At 46.7% G+C, this 17,025-nt stretch overlaps 1 protein-coding gene across 1 annotated transcript in view; it reads right to left on the bottom strand.

Moving 5' to 3' along the window:
* Nucleotides 1-14,348: 14,348 nt before the first annotated feature.
* The window catches only part of NSG2 (neuronal vesicle trafficking associated 2), a gene marked incomplete at both ends in the record, with an annotated part of 55,058 nt that continues 52,381 nt past the window's right edge, over nucleotides 14,349-17,025 (bottom strand). Inside the window, one exon of the mRNA XM_080942223.1 lies at nucleotides 14,349-14,540. Coding sequence (XP_080798349.1) covers nucleotides 14,349-14,540 — 192 coding nt within the window. The remainder of the gene's footprint in view (nucleotides 14,541-17,025) is intronic.

Raw genomic sequence — 17,025 nt, 5'->3', positions numbered from 1 at the left:
TGCCCCCAAACCTCATACACACAAACAAAATAAACAAAACAAAGCATAGGAAACATGTAACTGTGGAAACTGCAGTATGTCAGTGTGTCCCACAGTAGACACCTCTGTCCATACATCTTTACTAGTGAATATTCATTGCAATGAGTCATTGGTCTGGTTCCAGGTCTCTATCTTTGGTGACACCATCAATATTGGCTCCTCACTGGAACTCCTTCTAGTGATCCCGTTTTTTGCCATGTGTCATGGAGATCCTGCAGCTTTGGACCAGCCTGACCTGCCCTTTCACAAGCTTCAACAGTTCATAGATAATGTAGATGTTGAGGTGGGCCAATTCAGGGATCTGGGCCTGGGTGGTAGCTTGTTTTGGTAAAATAAAAAAAATAAATTTTCTGCTACCTGTTCCTGCATGATCTCACTCTGTGAGCGTCTGCATGGAGCCATGGGCCACTGAACCATATCTGTGCACCCCAGCTGCTTCTCTGCCATGCAGTCCTCAAGTTGCTCTCTCCCAGCTGTCTCCCTGTCAGCTGGGAACTTTGCTCAAATTCCCCACAGCCTGGTAAAACCATGACTCAACAATCAACAATTTATCAAACAGATTTATATGTTAAATTTTCAATCCACAATCCATCCACACAATAAGCTTGCAACCAGTTGATAAAGATATAAATTGCCCACCTAGATAAGACAAATTGACCTATAGAAACCCTTGAAAATATTCATATCTACCTATCACCAATTAAGAACATCTGGATCTAGATTTTCCCACTTCCTCTCCTCCTCTTTCCTTCCTAGACTTTTCCCTGCCTACCCTTCCTTCTCATCCAATGATAGACCGGACCTACCTGTTGCATAGTGACATCATCCTACTGTAACTGAACAGGACGCCCCACCCCCGCGCCACACCACCAGGGTGAGCTCTCCAACACTGCTCCATGTATGTAGGCTACCCAATGCAGCCATTGACAGAGGAAGGGTCAGCTCTCCAACTCTCATGTTCTTGTGGCTGGCTTACCATGTCTTTGCCATTAGGGCCAGCTCCACTGTTCTGCCCAGGTGAGGTGTGGGACCTACTCCCCCAGTGCTGCACCAGATGAGGGGGGTGGGCTACTCTCTTGTTCTCAGCACCGGCTCACCCATGTCTTTGCCATCAGAGCAAATCCACTGTATTATCCAGGCAAGGTGCAAGGCCCTGTTCTCCACTTCTCTGCCAGTGAGGGGCAGGGCCAGCTCTCCTGTTCTCATGACCTTTGGGCCAGATCTTCCAACTATTGTGGTGTGTGTGTGTGTGTGTGTGTGTGTGTGTATGTGTGTGTGTGTGTGAGAGGGGGGGTGTACCTCTGTACGAAGGATACCTTGTGACAGGGCTATCTCTCCTTTGCTGTTGTCCTTGGGGCTGGTTCACTCCCCATCCCAAGGTCAGCTCTACTGCTGCCCAGAGATACAAGTTAGACTCATCTGGGAAGACTGGGCTAAACTGAGATGATGCCTCCATCAGGTCAGCCTGTATGCAAATCTTTGAGGGATCTTTTTGATTATTGATTGATGTGTGCCACCTCTTGGCAGGCAGTTTTATGTTGAATAAGAAAGCGGGCTGAGCAAGACAGTAAGCAGCATCTTGCCTCCAGGTTCATGCTGTGAGTTCCTGCCCTGGCTTCCCTCAGTGATGGACTGTGATTAGGATGTGTAAGCCAGATAAACCCTTTCCTCTTCAAGTAGCTTTTGGCCATGGTTTATCACAATTGAAATCAAATGAAGGCAGAAATCTTATCCAGCATCTGCCTTCACAGGACATTTACTCCATGTCTCTGTTTCCAACTGTCCTTTGTTATGAGGATAACTATGAGATTGTAATATGCCTGGCAGGGAGGAAGACATTCTAAAGAGACACTTGTGTGCCCAATTTTGGCTATCAGACTCTTTAAGCGATTGACTCAAGAAGTTGGCATTTCCCCAGAAATCCCAGTCTGAGAGAAGAGAAAGCTTAAAGTCTGAGCTAGTGAGTGGGGAATTTTCCTCCTGCCAAGATTTGTAACTTAAACAGACTGTCTTGCAGAAAAGTAGACAAAAGAAGTCACATGCCATTGACGGTGGCAGACCCAGCTTGACCAGCCCTGCTTAGTTCTGTCCCTCTACCTAAATCTAAACTCATGTCAGGACCCCATAATGATAGACGTGAGGATTCTGTGGAGTTCTGTGTCCCTTCCCCCAGTGTAGTCACAATGAATGAGTCATCTTTTCCCTGCTTTTCATTATTAATTAGGGTTTCAAAAGGGATTTATCAAGGGCAGGTGGCAAACCTGCCTTGTTGGGGCACACAGGTTTCGAACCCAGGGTCTCATCTCGGTACCACTGTCTATGAAGAGCCTTTCTCCAAGTGAAGCCTGAGATACTGGGGATTAGCACTTAAGCATATCTGTTTATAGGAGTCAGAATTCAACCCATAGCAGAGCCAGGAGCTCTGTACTGGGGCCTGACAGCCCGTGAGAAGACCCATGAATCCGTTTTGTCATCTTAAGATCCTGGGCAAAGGGCTATTTTCCACTTATTTTCAAAGCATTTCCAAATCCTCCAAACATCTGTACCCTTCCTCAGATGACCCTAACAACAACTCTACGAAACAGACAATAATGTGCTCATTTCCAGTGGAGGAAGAGGTGCCGGTAGCGGTGGGACCAGCCTATGGTCTCATAGCCAGAGCTATGAGGCTGGGATTCCAGATTCTGTCTGCCTTCATGTCCAGGGTTCTCTGCACGATACCAATTTGCTAACAGCTTCTTCCTTTTTTCTTCCAGGAGATCACTCATCTGAATTGTGGGCTTTTCTTCTCTTTTCTTAATTAATTGGGCAATTTGCATACAAGAGAATAAATTACTGACAGAGAAAGGCACACTTTCCTAATCAAATGTGTTTATTTAGAGCTGTGGGGGGGGGCGAATGCCAGCGCTAGTGGGGAGACAGTTGAGTGTTGGTTGCTGGTCTTGGAGGGGAGCAGAGCTCATGGGGGAGGGGTGCTCAGAAGCCTGAAAGGAAGAGCAGGTGGGCACAGTTCACTGGAAGAGCTCTTGTCTGGACTGTACAAGGTCCTGGGGTCAGTCCTTAGCGCATCAAATCAATAATAATTAAAAGTAGCAACAGCCACAACAATATTCACTCAGTGAAGTCCAGTGGTTGATGATGTCATTATCCAACTTAATTGATACAGAAATAAAGCATATTTGAAGGGAAGACCATGAAGGCTTCAGGAAATGTGCAGAGTTTGAGGTAACAGATGAGAATTCTTTAAGGGAAAAAGCATCAGGAAGATGTGTCTATGATTGGGACTCCCATGTACAGATCTAGGCTGCAGACAGACTCTTAGGGATTTTTGGCAGAGATTTTTTTTAAAACCCATAGATCCAATCACTCATTCTAGGAACTAACAGGCAAGCAGATCTTGTGTGTAAAAATAGACTATTAGAATTCTGTGACAAAGGTTTTTTTATATAATTTTATTTATTAATTTATTTATATTTTATTGTTTATATTAAAACTGTGAGAAATCTGTAACATGAGATTTGGGAGGACTACAACAGTAGATCTTACCAAGGGACTGAGGAAAATGTTTGAATAACAATGAATTTTTAAACCGAGTCCTGATTGTGAGCTGGAATGTGATTGGTGGATTTCACAGTGTGGAGACAGAGGAGCCCCTGGGAGCAATCCCATCAGAGAGCAAGTAGAACTGGACATTGTGAGCGAAGCTATTATGAAAACCAATTTCAGACCTGATCGAATGTCCCGATGGGTTTCCTTTGTGTATTGTCAAAGTAATTCTGCTATAAGGAACAGAAGCAGCATCTCACTACGATGGTAAAAGTTATTTTTAGCTCAGGGAAGAGCCTCGTGTGGACATGGACAGTTAGGGACCCATGCTCCCTCTCTCCTGTTGTTCTATCATCCTTGAAGGGGGGGAGTCCCCAGCTTCTACATGCTGAAGGATGGGGAAGGTTAGTGAGAAAGAGTAGAAAAGCCCATTACCTACTTAAACGAGCCAACCTAGAAACTCCGCATCCCATACCCCTTGTAGAGGGCAGGGATGACTGACTGGAGTGTATGAAGTCTTCCACATCCATTCACACACAGTGATGATGACGAACATGTATAAAATTGTGGACCCAAGAGGCAGAGCTGGTGATAACTTCCAATTGGAAAATGGAGCGTGGAAGGTTCTAGGGACCTGGCAAGGATTAGCATCAACTTGAGCAGTAGAGATTGCATTGGCAATGCATTGGCAACCCAACCGATTTGCTGAGTGGATCATGGGTACAAAAAGGAGTAGCTGGGCCATGAAGGTACCTACGAGCCAACCTGACAGCTGTTTTATCTGGAATGTGGCTCCTGCGCATCTATGACGTATAAAGAATTACTTGTTAATAAAAACCTATTGTTATTCTCTAAGGCCTTTAGATACTCGGCTTACATAATGCCTCATGCATTATCACCCTCCCCAAATGTTAGCCTTCCAGAATTAGAAAGGGGCTTTGTACACAAGCCCTGGCAAATAAACACAAGGGAAGTCCAGCATACTCATATCAGATGATCCAGTGAGTGTCTCTAATGACATCAGAACTTCCAAGTCTAAATCATTTTCAGGTCTCTGTAGCCCAATAGCCACCAGAGCCGCTTCTTCCAGCAGCTGTTGGGACTAGATCCAGAGATACTCACAGACAAACGTATGGAACTCTACAGAAGAAGGGGAGGAAGGATTATAGGAGCCAGAGAGTCAAGGACACCAGGAGAGTAAGACCCATGGGGCTCACAGAGACTGAAGGAGCTATCACGGAGCCTGCATGAGTCTGTGCTAGGCTTGAATACATGCTGTGGTTGTTTAACTTGTTTTTTTTTTTTTTTTTTTTTTTTTTTTTTTTTTTTTTGTGGGATTCTTTTGCCTACTCTTGAGACCCCCTTTCCTCCTATTGGGTTGCCTTGTCTAGATTTGATGTGAAGGTTTGTACCTAGTCTCATTGTGTCTTATGTTGTGTTTGATCGATAGCATTCTTTTCTGAAGGGAAACAGGAGAGCAGTAGATCTGGGATCAGGAGAGGCTGAGGAGAAGGGGTGGATCTGGGGAGAGGGGAGGCTGAGGAGGAGGGGTGGATCTGGGAAGAGGGGAGGCTGGGGGACTGGGAATTGGGAGGAACAGAGTTGAGGAAGGCTGTGGCCAGGATGTATTGTATGAAAGAAAAATAAACAAAAAGAAAAAAAATTCCAGTATCTAAAACAACTTCCATATAAACGAAAGCGAACAAGGAAGTGTGTTGTAGCTAAGACTATCTTTTCCGACTGTCGGAGAATGAAGAGACAAGCAAGCTGAGAAGGAACACCAGGGTGATCCTGGTGCTTTTCACTGAGAGAGCTCAAAATAGACTTGCGTTCGCTTGAGTCAGATGATGATGGATGAGTGATAGAGGTGACAGATAATAGACACACATGTGTATGAATACACAAATGGACATGCACACACATGCACACACACATACACACACATATTTATTTATGTCATGTCAAAACGGACTAAAAGCAACATGGCTCTGTACTGATGCATACTAAACACCCAAGTCTTGGTTTCTAAGACTCTTGCAATAGGAGAAACTAAGGCTTCTTGGAAACACCTGATTCCGAGGACTAGGAAAGGAAAAATGTGACATGAGCTGGTGGTGTATGAGCTGAGAAGATAGTGAGTAAGTCCTGGGGGTAGAGCACTCACCTGGCATGTGCAGGGCTGTAGGTTGTTCCTTAGCAGTGCAAAATATGCACACACAATACATGCATATACACACACAACTATAGAAAAACATATACACACAGTATATGTACATACATATGTGCACACACATTCATACATGCACATACACATATATAAACACACATACATATATGCACACACACACATATATACACACATCTATACATGTATTCACACTTATGTACACAGACACACGTATATATACATATGCATATGTACATCTTTGCATATATACTCATGAAATTCATGAAATGCACATATACAGGTGTAAATGCATACAATATACACACATATATGTGTGTACATATATTTACATATATAATCACATATAAAAATATATGCACACATATTTACCTATTACTGTGCCCATATATAAGTGTTCTATGCGATTGCAGGGTATACCCTGCATCTGAAAAAGTATTTTATGGTGATATTTGAATGAAGTCTATAGTTTCATTTTAAAAATAATCTATGTGAAGAGTTTGCTCAACATTTTTGCAGAATATGTGACTGTGATGTGATAATTTGATTTTACCATTAAAAATTATATTTCCATACAACTAAATTCAGGAATTAAAACTGTGCGTAGAGAAGGGAAATGGGTCACCCCTGGTTCTGACAGTCTGTAAGTGGGACTAAGGAAGGGGCCACGCTGTATGCTTCCGAAATGCAGACAGGAAGGAACCAGTTTTATGTTATAGGGCCTTCAAGGCAGTTAACATGTTCAACCCACAGCAGCCCTGCTGGAGACTGAGGTGCTTATAAATAATTCCACTTTACAATCAGGGAAACCCAAGCGGTGAGAGGTTTAGTAGTGGGAGCAATTGGTTGTGGCTATTGTAGGTAAATTGTTAAGCATTGTTCAATGAGATCCTCACGGAATGAGGCAAACGCAAGGATGATCCCGGTGTGAGGATGAGGCAGCTGCAGTGTAGAAAGGAGCTGGCAGATACAGGCTGCTTTTCCCCTTCCCTTACCCACACAGCCTGAAACCCAGCCTGGTGGTCACTAGGATCCTCAGATGAAACAAATCCAGGTCAGCCACAGATTCCAGGCACCATCTTTCTTTGAAGGCGGACTGAGATAAAGACTAGAACAGAGGAGGCTCAGGAGAACAGAGGGAGGGACAGCAGGTTTCCAGAGGGCAGCCTGCTCAGTGGAGGGCAACTGTGGCCAGCTGAGCTCTTGGGTCTGTGCTCCCTGAGAGGGGGTGATCCTTTCTGATGAAAAAAACAGGAGTGGGATTTTGGGGGGGGGGTAAATGCTGTTTTATGCTAGACTGAATCTGACTATGGCATTGATGTTGCTATGGAAACCAGCCTTTTCTCTCAACTTGTTTAAGCCTGCTAGATGATGAGGAATTTATCTCTGAGTCCCTGGTCAGATTAGACTGGGGTGGGGTGGGAGTTGAACTGATCACAGCAATTCAGAAGAGGTGGACTCTCAATTTTCCCGAGTAATAACATATCTCCCTAAAATAACTCTGTCCTGACTGCCCGCTGGGACCCCTCCAGCACCGCCATCACTTTCCCCTGACAGGCAGCAATTATCTGTCCCTTCTCTGTCCTCCGGTCTCAACTGTGAGCCTCGGAGCCAAGGCTTTGCTTCCAGCCTGGGGATAGGGAAGAGATCTCAGGAGCAGCCCTGAGAAGCCTTGGGCTCCCCCACCCCCTTGAAGACACCTTCCGGAGGCTCAGGATGCCTGCTCTATGCCTCCCTCCAGAATTCCTTCCTCAAACAGGAACCTGCCCTTCCCAACCCAGGTCTCAGGCTGCCAGAGAACTCACATCTCCATTTTTGGCACAGCGGTGGGTCCCTCACAGAATTCCCTGTGTTGATAAATAGAGAAAAAGGGATGAAAGACCACAGAGGAAATTGGTGTGACTAGCCCAGGCCCTGGCTTTATGATCATCGCTGGCCCAGCAGGACTCTGAAAAGAGGAGATTTTTCTTGACTAAACCTCTGGTTAAAGGCTCCTTACTGCTCAGCCAGTCCCTGCTCATGGAGGGGCTGTGTTCCCTTTATTCTGGTGAGAAGATTATAACTCCACCAGGAATAGCATTAGGGTTACTCCTAGTAATTGGAATTGTCATGGTCTCCCTCTGTCCATTTCTCCCACCATTATACGTATTAAACATGATCTGTCAAGATGAATAAAGGAAAACTGTTGTTTCCTTTTTCTTCTCTCCCCTCCCTCCCTCCCTCCCGCCCTCCCACCCTTCCTTCCTTCCTCTCTTTCTTTCTGGCAACAGAGTTGCAAATTCACTTATGACAGAATGTTTAAACATGTGCTCGTTAAAATTTTTATTTGATTCTGTGTGATTGAATAATGCATCTGGTGTTTACGTGTCGCCTATATGGAGTCCCGGCCTCTGCAAGTGGGATGCTGGCTCACAGCCCCGCCTTTCAAAAGTATAGGGCGGCTATCCAGAACTCTGGAGTGTGAAGGCTTGCCTCTGCCCCCGTGCTTAGCAGTTTGTACGGCACCCGAAGGCAAGGGCTGCGCTGTCTTCTCTCTCTCTTCCAGCCATGCATGGTTGGTCACAATCCCCCCCCACCCCCACCCCAGTTCAGTAATCAGTGTAGAGAGCCTGTTTCCAACTGTATCCAGTCAGTCCTGATCTCTTCCCGGAAAGGCTTGCCATCTGAGGCAAGAAGATGTATAGGCACATACCATAACCCCAGAGCACAATGCAGAGAGGTACGGCTGTTGCTGATGGAACCGTTAAGGCGTGACCAACATACGTGGGTTGCTCCGCTGCTTGCCGCATCCCCTCAAACATACAGCATCGCTGTCTCCGTGCACTTGAAACAGAAGTGTTAGTGACAGTCCGTGGCAGTGATGTCGAAGGTAGGGGTGGCTCCCTCTTGGAACTGCTGAGCACTTAGCACTTGGCATACCAAGGGGCATTTGCTATTCTTAGCACAAAACACTGGGACTGAGTTCAGGCTAAGAATAAGCAAGATCGCATCGCAAGATCGCATCGGTAAAAACCGCAGCCCCGATGTTCTGAGCAGTGAAGTTGTAATTGTGCCCGTGTTGGGGGTCTGACACACAACAGGAAGGGCTCAGGGGTTGTGGGATCACTTGACCTAGATTTAACCCCTGTTTCTCTAGCAGAGCCTACGGGTGCCTCTTTATGCCTCTGGGTTTCAGGCTTTTATCTGTTCAATGGTACCAGTGACCACCACCCAAAGCAAGCTAAGCTGATAGTCACAGCATGGCTCTCTGCCCCCTCCCTGAGCTGCTGGCTAGCCACCACGTGCAACCCAGCGAAGGCCTCAGCAGACCCTTCTTTTGCCACCGACTATTTCTGTATCTAATCTTGTCTCTGAACTTCAGGGAAGTGACTGTATGTGATGGTTTGAATCTGTTCCCCCCCCCCCGCTCCCCCCACAAAAGTATGTTTTGGAAACTTGGTCCCTCACACAACATTATTAGAGGTGAGGCTTAGTGAGAGATTTTCAGGCTGTGAGGACTCCAGCCTTGTGGACGGATTAATGCTGACTATAAAAGGGCTTGCTGCTTGGGGTGAAGTTTTTTGCTCCTGTACACCCCGTCTTTGCCTCCTTAGAAGGTGTCACTCACCATGACATTGAACCTGCGAAAAAGAGACCTCATTTCTACCCATATTACTCTGTGTATATTCTCTCGTACCAACACACAGCAAACGGAAATACTCCTGGTTTAAACCCTCACTACCAGGTTGTCAGCATCATGTCAGGACCACACCCTCTGTCAGAGAAGCAGCAGGGTTTGAAGACCCAGCGCCATGGCAAGAGCGCAGTAGAATGTTTCATTTCCGCATCTCCGAGTAAGGGGAGGAGCTTAGTCATATGTCTGGACTCCAGTACCTTACGCCCCGCTCAGTGTCTCACCAGCTTCTGAGTGTCATGTCATATTCTCAACATGCCAGGAAGTCATTCAGCATGAGGGACTCAGCCTCACTTCAGGCCTTCAGGGTCACATTAGCACCCATCCCTTAAGCATCATCCTGGCAAGCATCATCCTGGCAAGCATCATCTTGGCAAGCATCATCCTGGCAAGCATCATCTTGACAGGGTCTCACCAGGCACTCGGTCAGAACCTCAGGACCACTTCATGTCCTCTACATCACGTGGGACCTCAGTTCATGTCAGAACCTTGGGTTCATGTCATGTCCTCCAAACCATGTCAGGACATCTGTGACATCATGCCAAACCTAAGTATCGTGACAGGACCTCAGCATCGTGTGAGACCTTAGCAACATGTCTGGAAATCTGACGCATGCCAGCACCTCGTAATTATCCCAGGATCTCTGCATCACATAAGACCCCCGGCATCACAATATGTCCTCACTCAGCAGCACATCTGGATGTGAGCACATTGTCAGGCCCTTAGCAACATATCCTGACCTCAGCATCTTTGTTTATGAGTTCCTGAGCATTATGTAATGAAACCAACATTATCTCATGTTATCAGGACCACAGTGTCTGTCACACCAGAACCTCAGCATTTCACCTGTCACTCAGGTCTATTAGGTCCACTGCCTCATGTCCGGCTCTCAAGAGAATAGCATGAGTCTAACGTCGTGTCAGAGCCTATGTAGCATACATACCATGCCCTGAGCATCATGGCAGGGTGTCAGCTTCAGCCTTGTGTCCAGACTTTGACATGATGTCAGTACCTGCATCATGAATGGATCTCCAGTATCATGTTCGGTCTTCTCTGTCATGTCCGGACCTCTGTGTCATGTTAGACATTCAATATTGTCTCAGGACCTCAGCAATGTATTAGGACTTAATCTTATGGCAAGCCTTCAGCATCATGCTAGACCACCAACGCCATGTTGGTCCTCAGCATGATGTCAGAATACCAGTGCCACGGCATCCGTCAAGCATCTTGTCAAGACCTTAACACAAAGTGAGGGTCACAGTATCATATCCTCCATCAACATGTAGCCTCAGCAGAACACGAGGACCTTGGAATTGTTTCAGGTGCGTAGCATCATGCCATGGCCTCTCCATCATGGGATGTCTTTCCTATCATGTCTGAACCTCATCCTATCAAGAACTCAGCATCATGCCATTTTCCCAAGGTCATGTCAGATCCTTCGCATCATAGCAGAAACTCGGCACGTCAGGATTGGGTACCACGTCAGGCTTGGAAGATGATGTAATGGCCAACAACATCACGACGTGCACTCGGAAACATGACAGGAAGCCATTGTGATGTCCACACCCCAATATTAGGTCTAAACCTCAGCATCATGTCAGAGCCTCATTGGGAGGCCAGGAATTCAACATCCTACAGAGACCTCAGTCTGAGCATCTCTGAGCATCATAAGTGGTCCTTTCATCGAGGTACCACCTCAGAGTCATGTCAGATCTGCAACATTATACCAGCCCTGCAGAATCTGCCTGAACTTGACTGTCACTGCACGATATTAACATGTCAGGTCTTCCCACTGTATCAAAACCTCAGTACCATGTCTTGCCCTCGGGATCATATGGGGAACTGCATTATCACGTCAGGTCCTCAACCTGATGTCAGAAGAAAAAAAACCCCACTGTGTGCCAGGTCCCCTGCATTATGTCAAGAACTCAGCATCATGATTTGAAAGTCATACTTGGCCTTCAGTATTGTTTTCGGACCTCATGAAGGTGTTGGGCTTCAGTTCCTTATCAAGCCCGTGCATTATCACTTTGGCCATTATTTGAGGATATTGCCTTGCAACCATGTCAGGCCTTCAGTATCATGACCCATGACTTCAGCACTGTATCAGGACTTTATCATTGAGAGCCTTAGCATCATGTGTCATGAGACAGCCCCAGCATCGGGTACCGACCACCTCAGCATCATTTCAGGCCTGGCTCATCACATAAGATCAAGGCCTCAGAATCATGTTGCCGTCTCAGTACCACACAGACCCTGAGAGTCATTTCGTGCCCTCGGTATGGAAGAGACAGAATAAAACATCCCATGTGCACCTCAGTGTGACATCTGGACGGCCCTTGCTGTCATGTCTAGAGCTCAGCATCATGTCAGGACCTTATTTCAGTGTCGCATCAGGATTTAAGAACAGCGCTGTGACTTCAGCATCATGTCGGGACCTCAACATCACATGCCACTCAGCATCAAGGCAGGTCTGCGGCAGCATTCCAGAAACCAAATATCACATGCAGGTGCTCAGCATCATCTGAGAACCGCGGTATGTGATCGGGTAGTTAATATAGTGTCACCTTAACCGGCATGTCGGTGCCTTGCTATGGTGTCAGGACCATGACGCAAGGTCAGCATTATGTAAGGACCTTAGCTAGCATCCTGTCTGTTCGACCGACTGCACCATCAGGACCTCAGCATCATCAGCATCTTAGCATCATGCAATGCCCACGGTATTATGTCAGGCCTTCTGAATCAACCATGACAGCAGCAGCACATCATGACCTCAGCATTGCCGGCCTCTTGGTATAACATACATCACATCATGATACTTCACATATCATATTGTATAATTATATATCAGAGGATCCTTCAGCATCCTGCTAGCTCCTTAGCAACATATCTGAACCTCTGTACCTTGTGAGGCTCTGGTGTCGTGTGACATACTCAGGATCATGAAGAGTCCTCCAGCTCTTGTTAGGGCTTCAGGATCTAGCCCAGGGCTCAGGACCACGCCAGGACTTTAACAGTATAACAAGCTATACTTACTTTAAGACAGAGACCCCCCCACCTTCCCCCACTTAACAGGACACTCTGTCCCTCGCCTCACCAATCCCACCTCCAGTGCCCTCAGCATCCCCATTATGCTCACTGAGCAGAAGAAGGTCAAGCTGTAAAGGATGGACAGACAGACAGTCAGGACTCTCGGACACATCTATGTTTATTTTTTTTTCCTGTCAGAAAATTTCAAGAATTACACCAAAAAATACTTCAGCCTCTGCTACCTACTGACAAAAATACACCACAAAATTATAAAGCGCTCTGTGGTTTTGCTAGGGACGATTTGTTGATCCGTTTCAGATGACAGATGAATTTACAGGTGACTCAGGTGATGGGAGGATGGGGTGGGAGGAGAAATCAGATGAAAGCATCTGGCAGGATGGTTTGAGCTACACTACTCCTAGTACCCAGCTGCTGTGGACAGTGATTTCAGCAATACAGCAAGCCACGAAAGAAAAAAAAAAAAATACCCTTAAACGCCCTGTTGGAGAGGCACTGGGAAACAGTAACACGCATCAAATGAGCAATTCTCCTGGCCAGTTCTTGTCCTCTTGGGTCTAGAGCCAGCACCTCCAAAGAAAAGGGATTTCCTGGAAGGCTTGAGAGAGGCAACAGGTCACTGCTAGAGGGCTGGAAGGGTTGGGGGTGGAGTTTGGCAGGGGTGGAGGACAGGGGCGGGAGGTGGGGGGATGGGGAAGCAGGGGGAGGCAAGGGAGTGGGGAGAGAAGGGGGGATGCTGGCCACACCTCCCTGTCAGGTGCTTCTAGAACCTAGCTGGAGAGTTTGGACGAATATCCTCTGTCAACACAACAAAGTGAGAAAGAGTCACCGTCTCCAGCTTCTTTTGGAAATGATCACTGCCAGCCCAATCTTCAGTGTCCCCCCCCCCACCCCTGCTGTCAGAGTTCCTGGCTAGAATTCAGTTGTGTTCCCGCTGTCATTAGCACTTTGTGAAACCCGGGTGCCTACGCTTTTAGCTGGGCCCAGGGAGGCCCCGCCTGACCCGTATTCTTCTTCTTGTCACCTCTCTTCCTTTCTCTCCCTTTCCACCCCTGCCATCTTGAAAACACGGGCAGCATCTAGGGGTACACCTAGAAAAATAAAAGAAAGACAACATCTACCCACGCCTGTGTTCGCTGAGGCACAACAGCTGCCCTTTGAGCGTTCGGAGCCTAGGTCCCCCATGGGCTGCCCAGGGCTGAGTGTGGATCCTCCCCCGTGAGTTAGTGCAACTCTTGCAAGCCCACCATTGAGTAGTACTCTGCGCATTCCTGGTTTAGAAATGCCATCACCTTTCCTTCCAATTCAGCCTTCCCTGTCTCGCTGGGCTCCTCTCCTGCAGACCACAGGCAAACGGAACAGCCTACCCTTCGCCACACAGACACTCAGCCGCCCACACAGAAGCCATGGCCTCTTATCTAAGAAGCCCTAGCCCCAGGGAGGCTCTGCTCTTTACTGCTCTGCTGTGTCTTCCACAAGGAGCCCGTTTCATGCTTTTTTTTTTTTTTTTTTTTTTTTTAATTCATTTTCTCTGGCTCCCATTTCTGGCTCTAAATTATCCTAACAAAGATTAAGCGACAGCTTTGAAAATATCTTACATGGGAACAATCAACACGAAACATGCCTTTGTACACGAGCCTGACTTAGGTACGAAGCAACAATACAGAAGGACAAAAGGAAAGATCGATTCAGACAACTCCAGTGCACAATATTTTCCGGGAGTTCTCCCCAGACCCCATCCTGCCCCGCCCCCACCCCGTACCCCAGCAGTACAGTGTTGTCTTGTAGCTCCAGCCCTGCTTAACCAGTGGGGGGGTTCCCCTCTCCACAACCCCCCATCCTAGCTGGGACAGGCCTCTAATGGCCCTGCGTCTTGGGTGGCTTGGGCTCATGAATGACAGCAGCTGCTGACAGCCATGGCCCGATGGCCCGGGCAGTGCTCTGCTTGGCCACGCTGTAGTGACTGATGACCGTGTAGAAGCGGCTCCTGGAGCTGGGGTCCTGGGATGAGTAGTAAGCATCCAGTGAGGCCGGGATGCAGCGCTTGTGCTGAGGAAGAAAGAGATAAGAGTAGCTGGGTGGGCTGCTGGTACCCACTGATGCTCTGTATACACTCAACGACACCACCGGAGACCCCACCCCCGCCCCGGCCACAGTACACCTTCCCCAAGATTGTTCCATCGCCACTCTTAGAGGAGAGGACATACACCTACTGTTGGTGCTGAGGTAAGACCAGACTCATCTGCTTGATGACCAGATGACACTGCTCTTGGTGGCATGGCATCGGGTCCCCAGTGGCCGGCTGGACCGTTGTCCACGGAAAATAATAATTTCATATTCTTTGTTTTGGATATGCATTTGTTTCCTTGGAGCAAAGTTACTGGTTCAGAGTATTAATATGCATTTGCATTGTGTATCTGCATTATCCTAGCGTATGTAGGAGATAAAATATTGCCAATTTTAGCACTCAGAGTGAATGGTGTATTGGATGAATGTTGCTGTCTCTTAGTGTCCTTAGGCATAACTGTCCTCTTTATAAGGGGTTGACTTGGACGTCTTCAACTATCTGATGGTACGAATGTGCACCCCTACAATCCTGTTTCTCGACTCAGCATAGTATTCAACAAATTGCATAAAGCTTTTTGTATTTGTTTGTTTGTTTTCGAGCCAAGGTTTTTCTGTGACCTGGCTGTCCTGGAACTTGTTCTGTAGATCAGACTGGTCTCAAACCCACAGAGATCTGTCTGCATCTGCCTCTCGGGTGCTGGGATGAGAGGTGTGTATTATTGTGCCTTACCTTGTTAAAGCATGTAATGTTACCAGACTTTGTTCCAGGTGGCTTTGGCCAACTGTAGGCCTGTAGAAAGTTCTGAGGCAAGCTGTGCTAAGCTTAGCTCTGATATTTGAAAGACACTTACAGCTTACAGTGGCTTCAGCCTGCTGTGGGTTGCTCCTGTTACAGCCCCACAGTAGGTCAACATTCATATGTCTCCCTGAGGCTCTCCAGTCTACAGGCTGCACTCTGAATTTCTCCAGCTGATACAGACCCAGGTTCTCTGGTTAGCTTGTCCCCAGCCTTTACCTTTTCTTCTTTATCCATCGAATAGGTCACAAGCTTACATATTTTAAGAAAACAATATAACGAGCTAGTTCTGGATGGATGTTGTACCCATCCCTGGCTCCTTCCACCCCTCTGAGTATTTATCTTTGGCATTTTAAATTTAATTTTTTTTTTTTTAAGAATTTCCTCCTGGAAAAATTAGGTAAAGCCTTTCACCTCATGCACAGGTTGAGCTTTCTTCTCCCTTTCTTCTTCCTTTACTTGCCAATATTAGGGAAGTCTATGCCATGCAGCAGACAGTCTTTTTCGCTGTCAGGCTTCTACAGAATTCCCTTGTGCGGATAAAGCACGGTTTATCCATTATTCAGCTGTCTCTGTTCTCTCAGAACCTCAACTTCTATTCATTCAGAGTGTCATCCCGTGGAGTATGAGCCAGGACCACGTACCCTACACTCTCCGTCAGAACATTCCCCATTTGATCCCCACTTTGGAACATCATCCTAGCTGTGATGACTTGGGGGAAATCCTCTAAACTAAGTACTTGAATTTCCATCACTTCTTATGGAAAATGGGGGCCAAAAAAAAAAAAAAAAAAATCCAGTTTTTTTTTTTTTTTCAGAATGGTTATGCGTGGTTTAGTAGAGATAACATTTATAAAAATTTCTAGTAAATAGTCTGACAGAAAATAGATACTCAGCAAATGGTGATTATAAAAATTAACACCGTCACCTGTTTCGGATTTAAAACAGTTAATTTTATTGCAACTAACATGTATTGAGAGTCCATTACTCAACAGGCTTATTATTATTATTATTATTATTATTATTATTATTATTATTATCATCATCATCATCATCATCATCATCATTATTATCATGTACTCAATTATCTGACTGTTTGGACATACATAATTCTCCAAAGGACTAAGACTACCTTCAGTTCACCCAAGTCTTTGAAGAAAGGAGGGCAACTAAAGCAATGGTCAGGAAGAAAGGGACCCAGAGGGTGAGGGTCTGGACAGAGGCTGGGAGAAAACCTCAGAAGCTCTGTTCACTGTCCTGTCTCTTTAGGGACACTCTGATGTAGGGAATTTGCCCGCTTGCTAGCCAGGGAGATCCACGCACATCAGAGCTTTCTGAAGTATCAGCGAACTTCTCTCACTGCTCATGCGCAGTCTGGAGCTGGCCTACTCCCTGACCTGGCGATCTCAACTCTCGTGCCTGCCTGATACCAGGCTCGTCTTTCACCCACTGCGCACGCGCAATCTGGAGCTGGTCCACTGCCTTCCTGATCTTGCCATGCAACTCTGGTGCCTGCCTGAGACTGGTTCTTCAGGAAGATGTGATAACTCTCTTTTTGATGCAAGCTGCTTTTCAGACAGTCCATGGGGAGATTGAGAGACCCAAATATGGCCAGCAGGGAAGGGAGGGCATCGATAATCCCTCCGAGATAGTCACCTAGGGCTATCTGCCT

Source organism: Micromys minutus (assembly GCF_963924665.1).
Source record: "Micromys minutus genome assembly, chromosome: 31".
NCBI lineage: Eukaryota > Metazoa > Chordata > Mammalia > Rodentia > Muridae > Micromys > Micromys minutus.
Note: the sequence above shows the minus strand (reverse complement) of the source record. Positions and strands in the feature narration are given on the sequence as shown.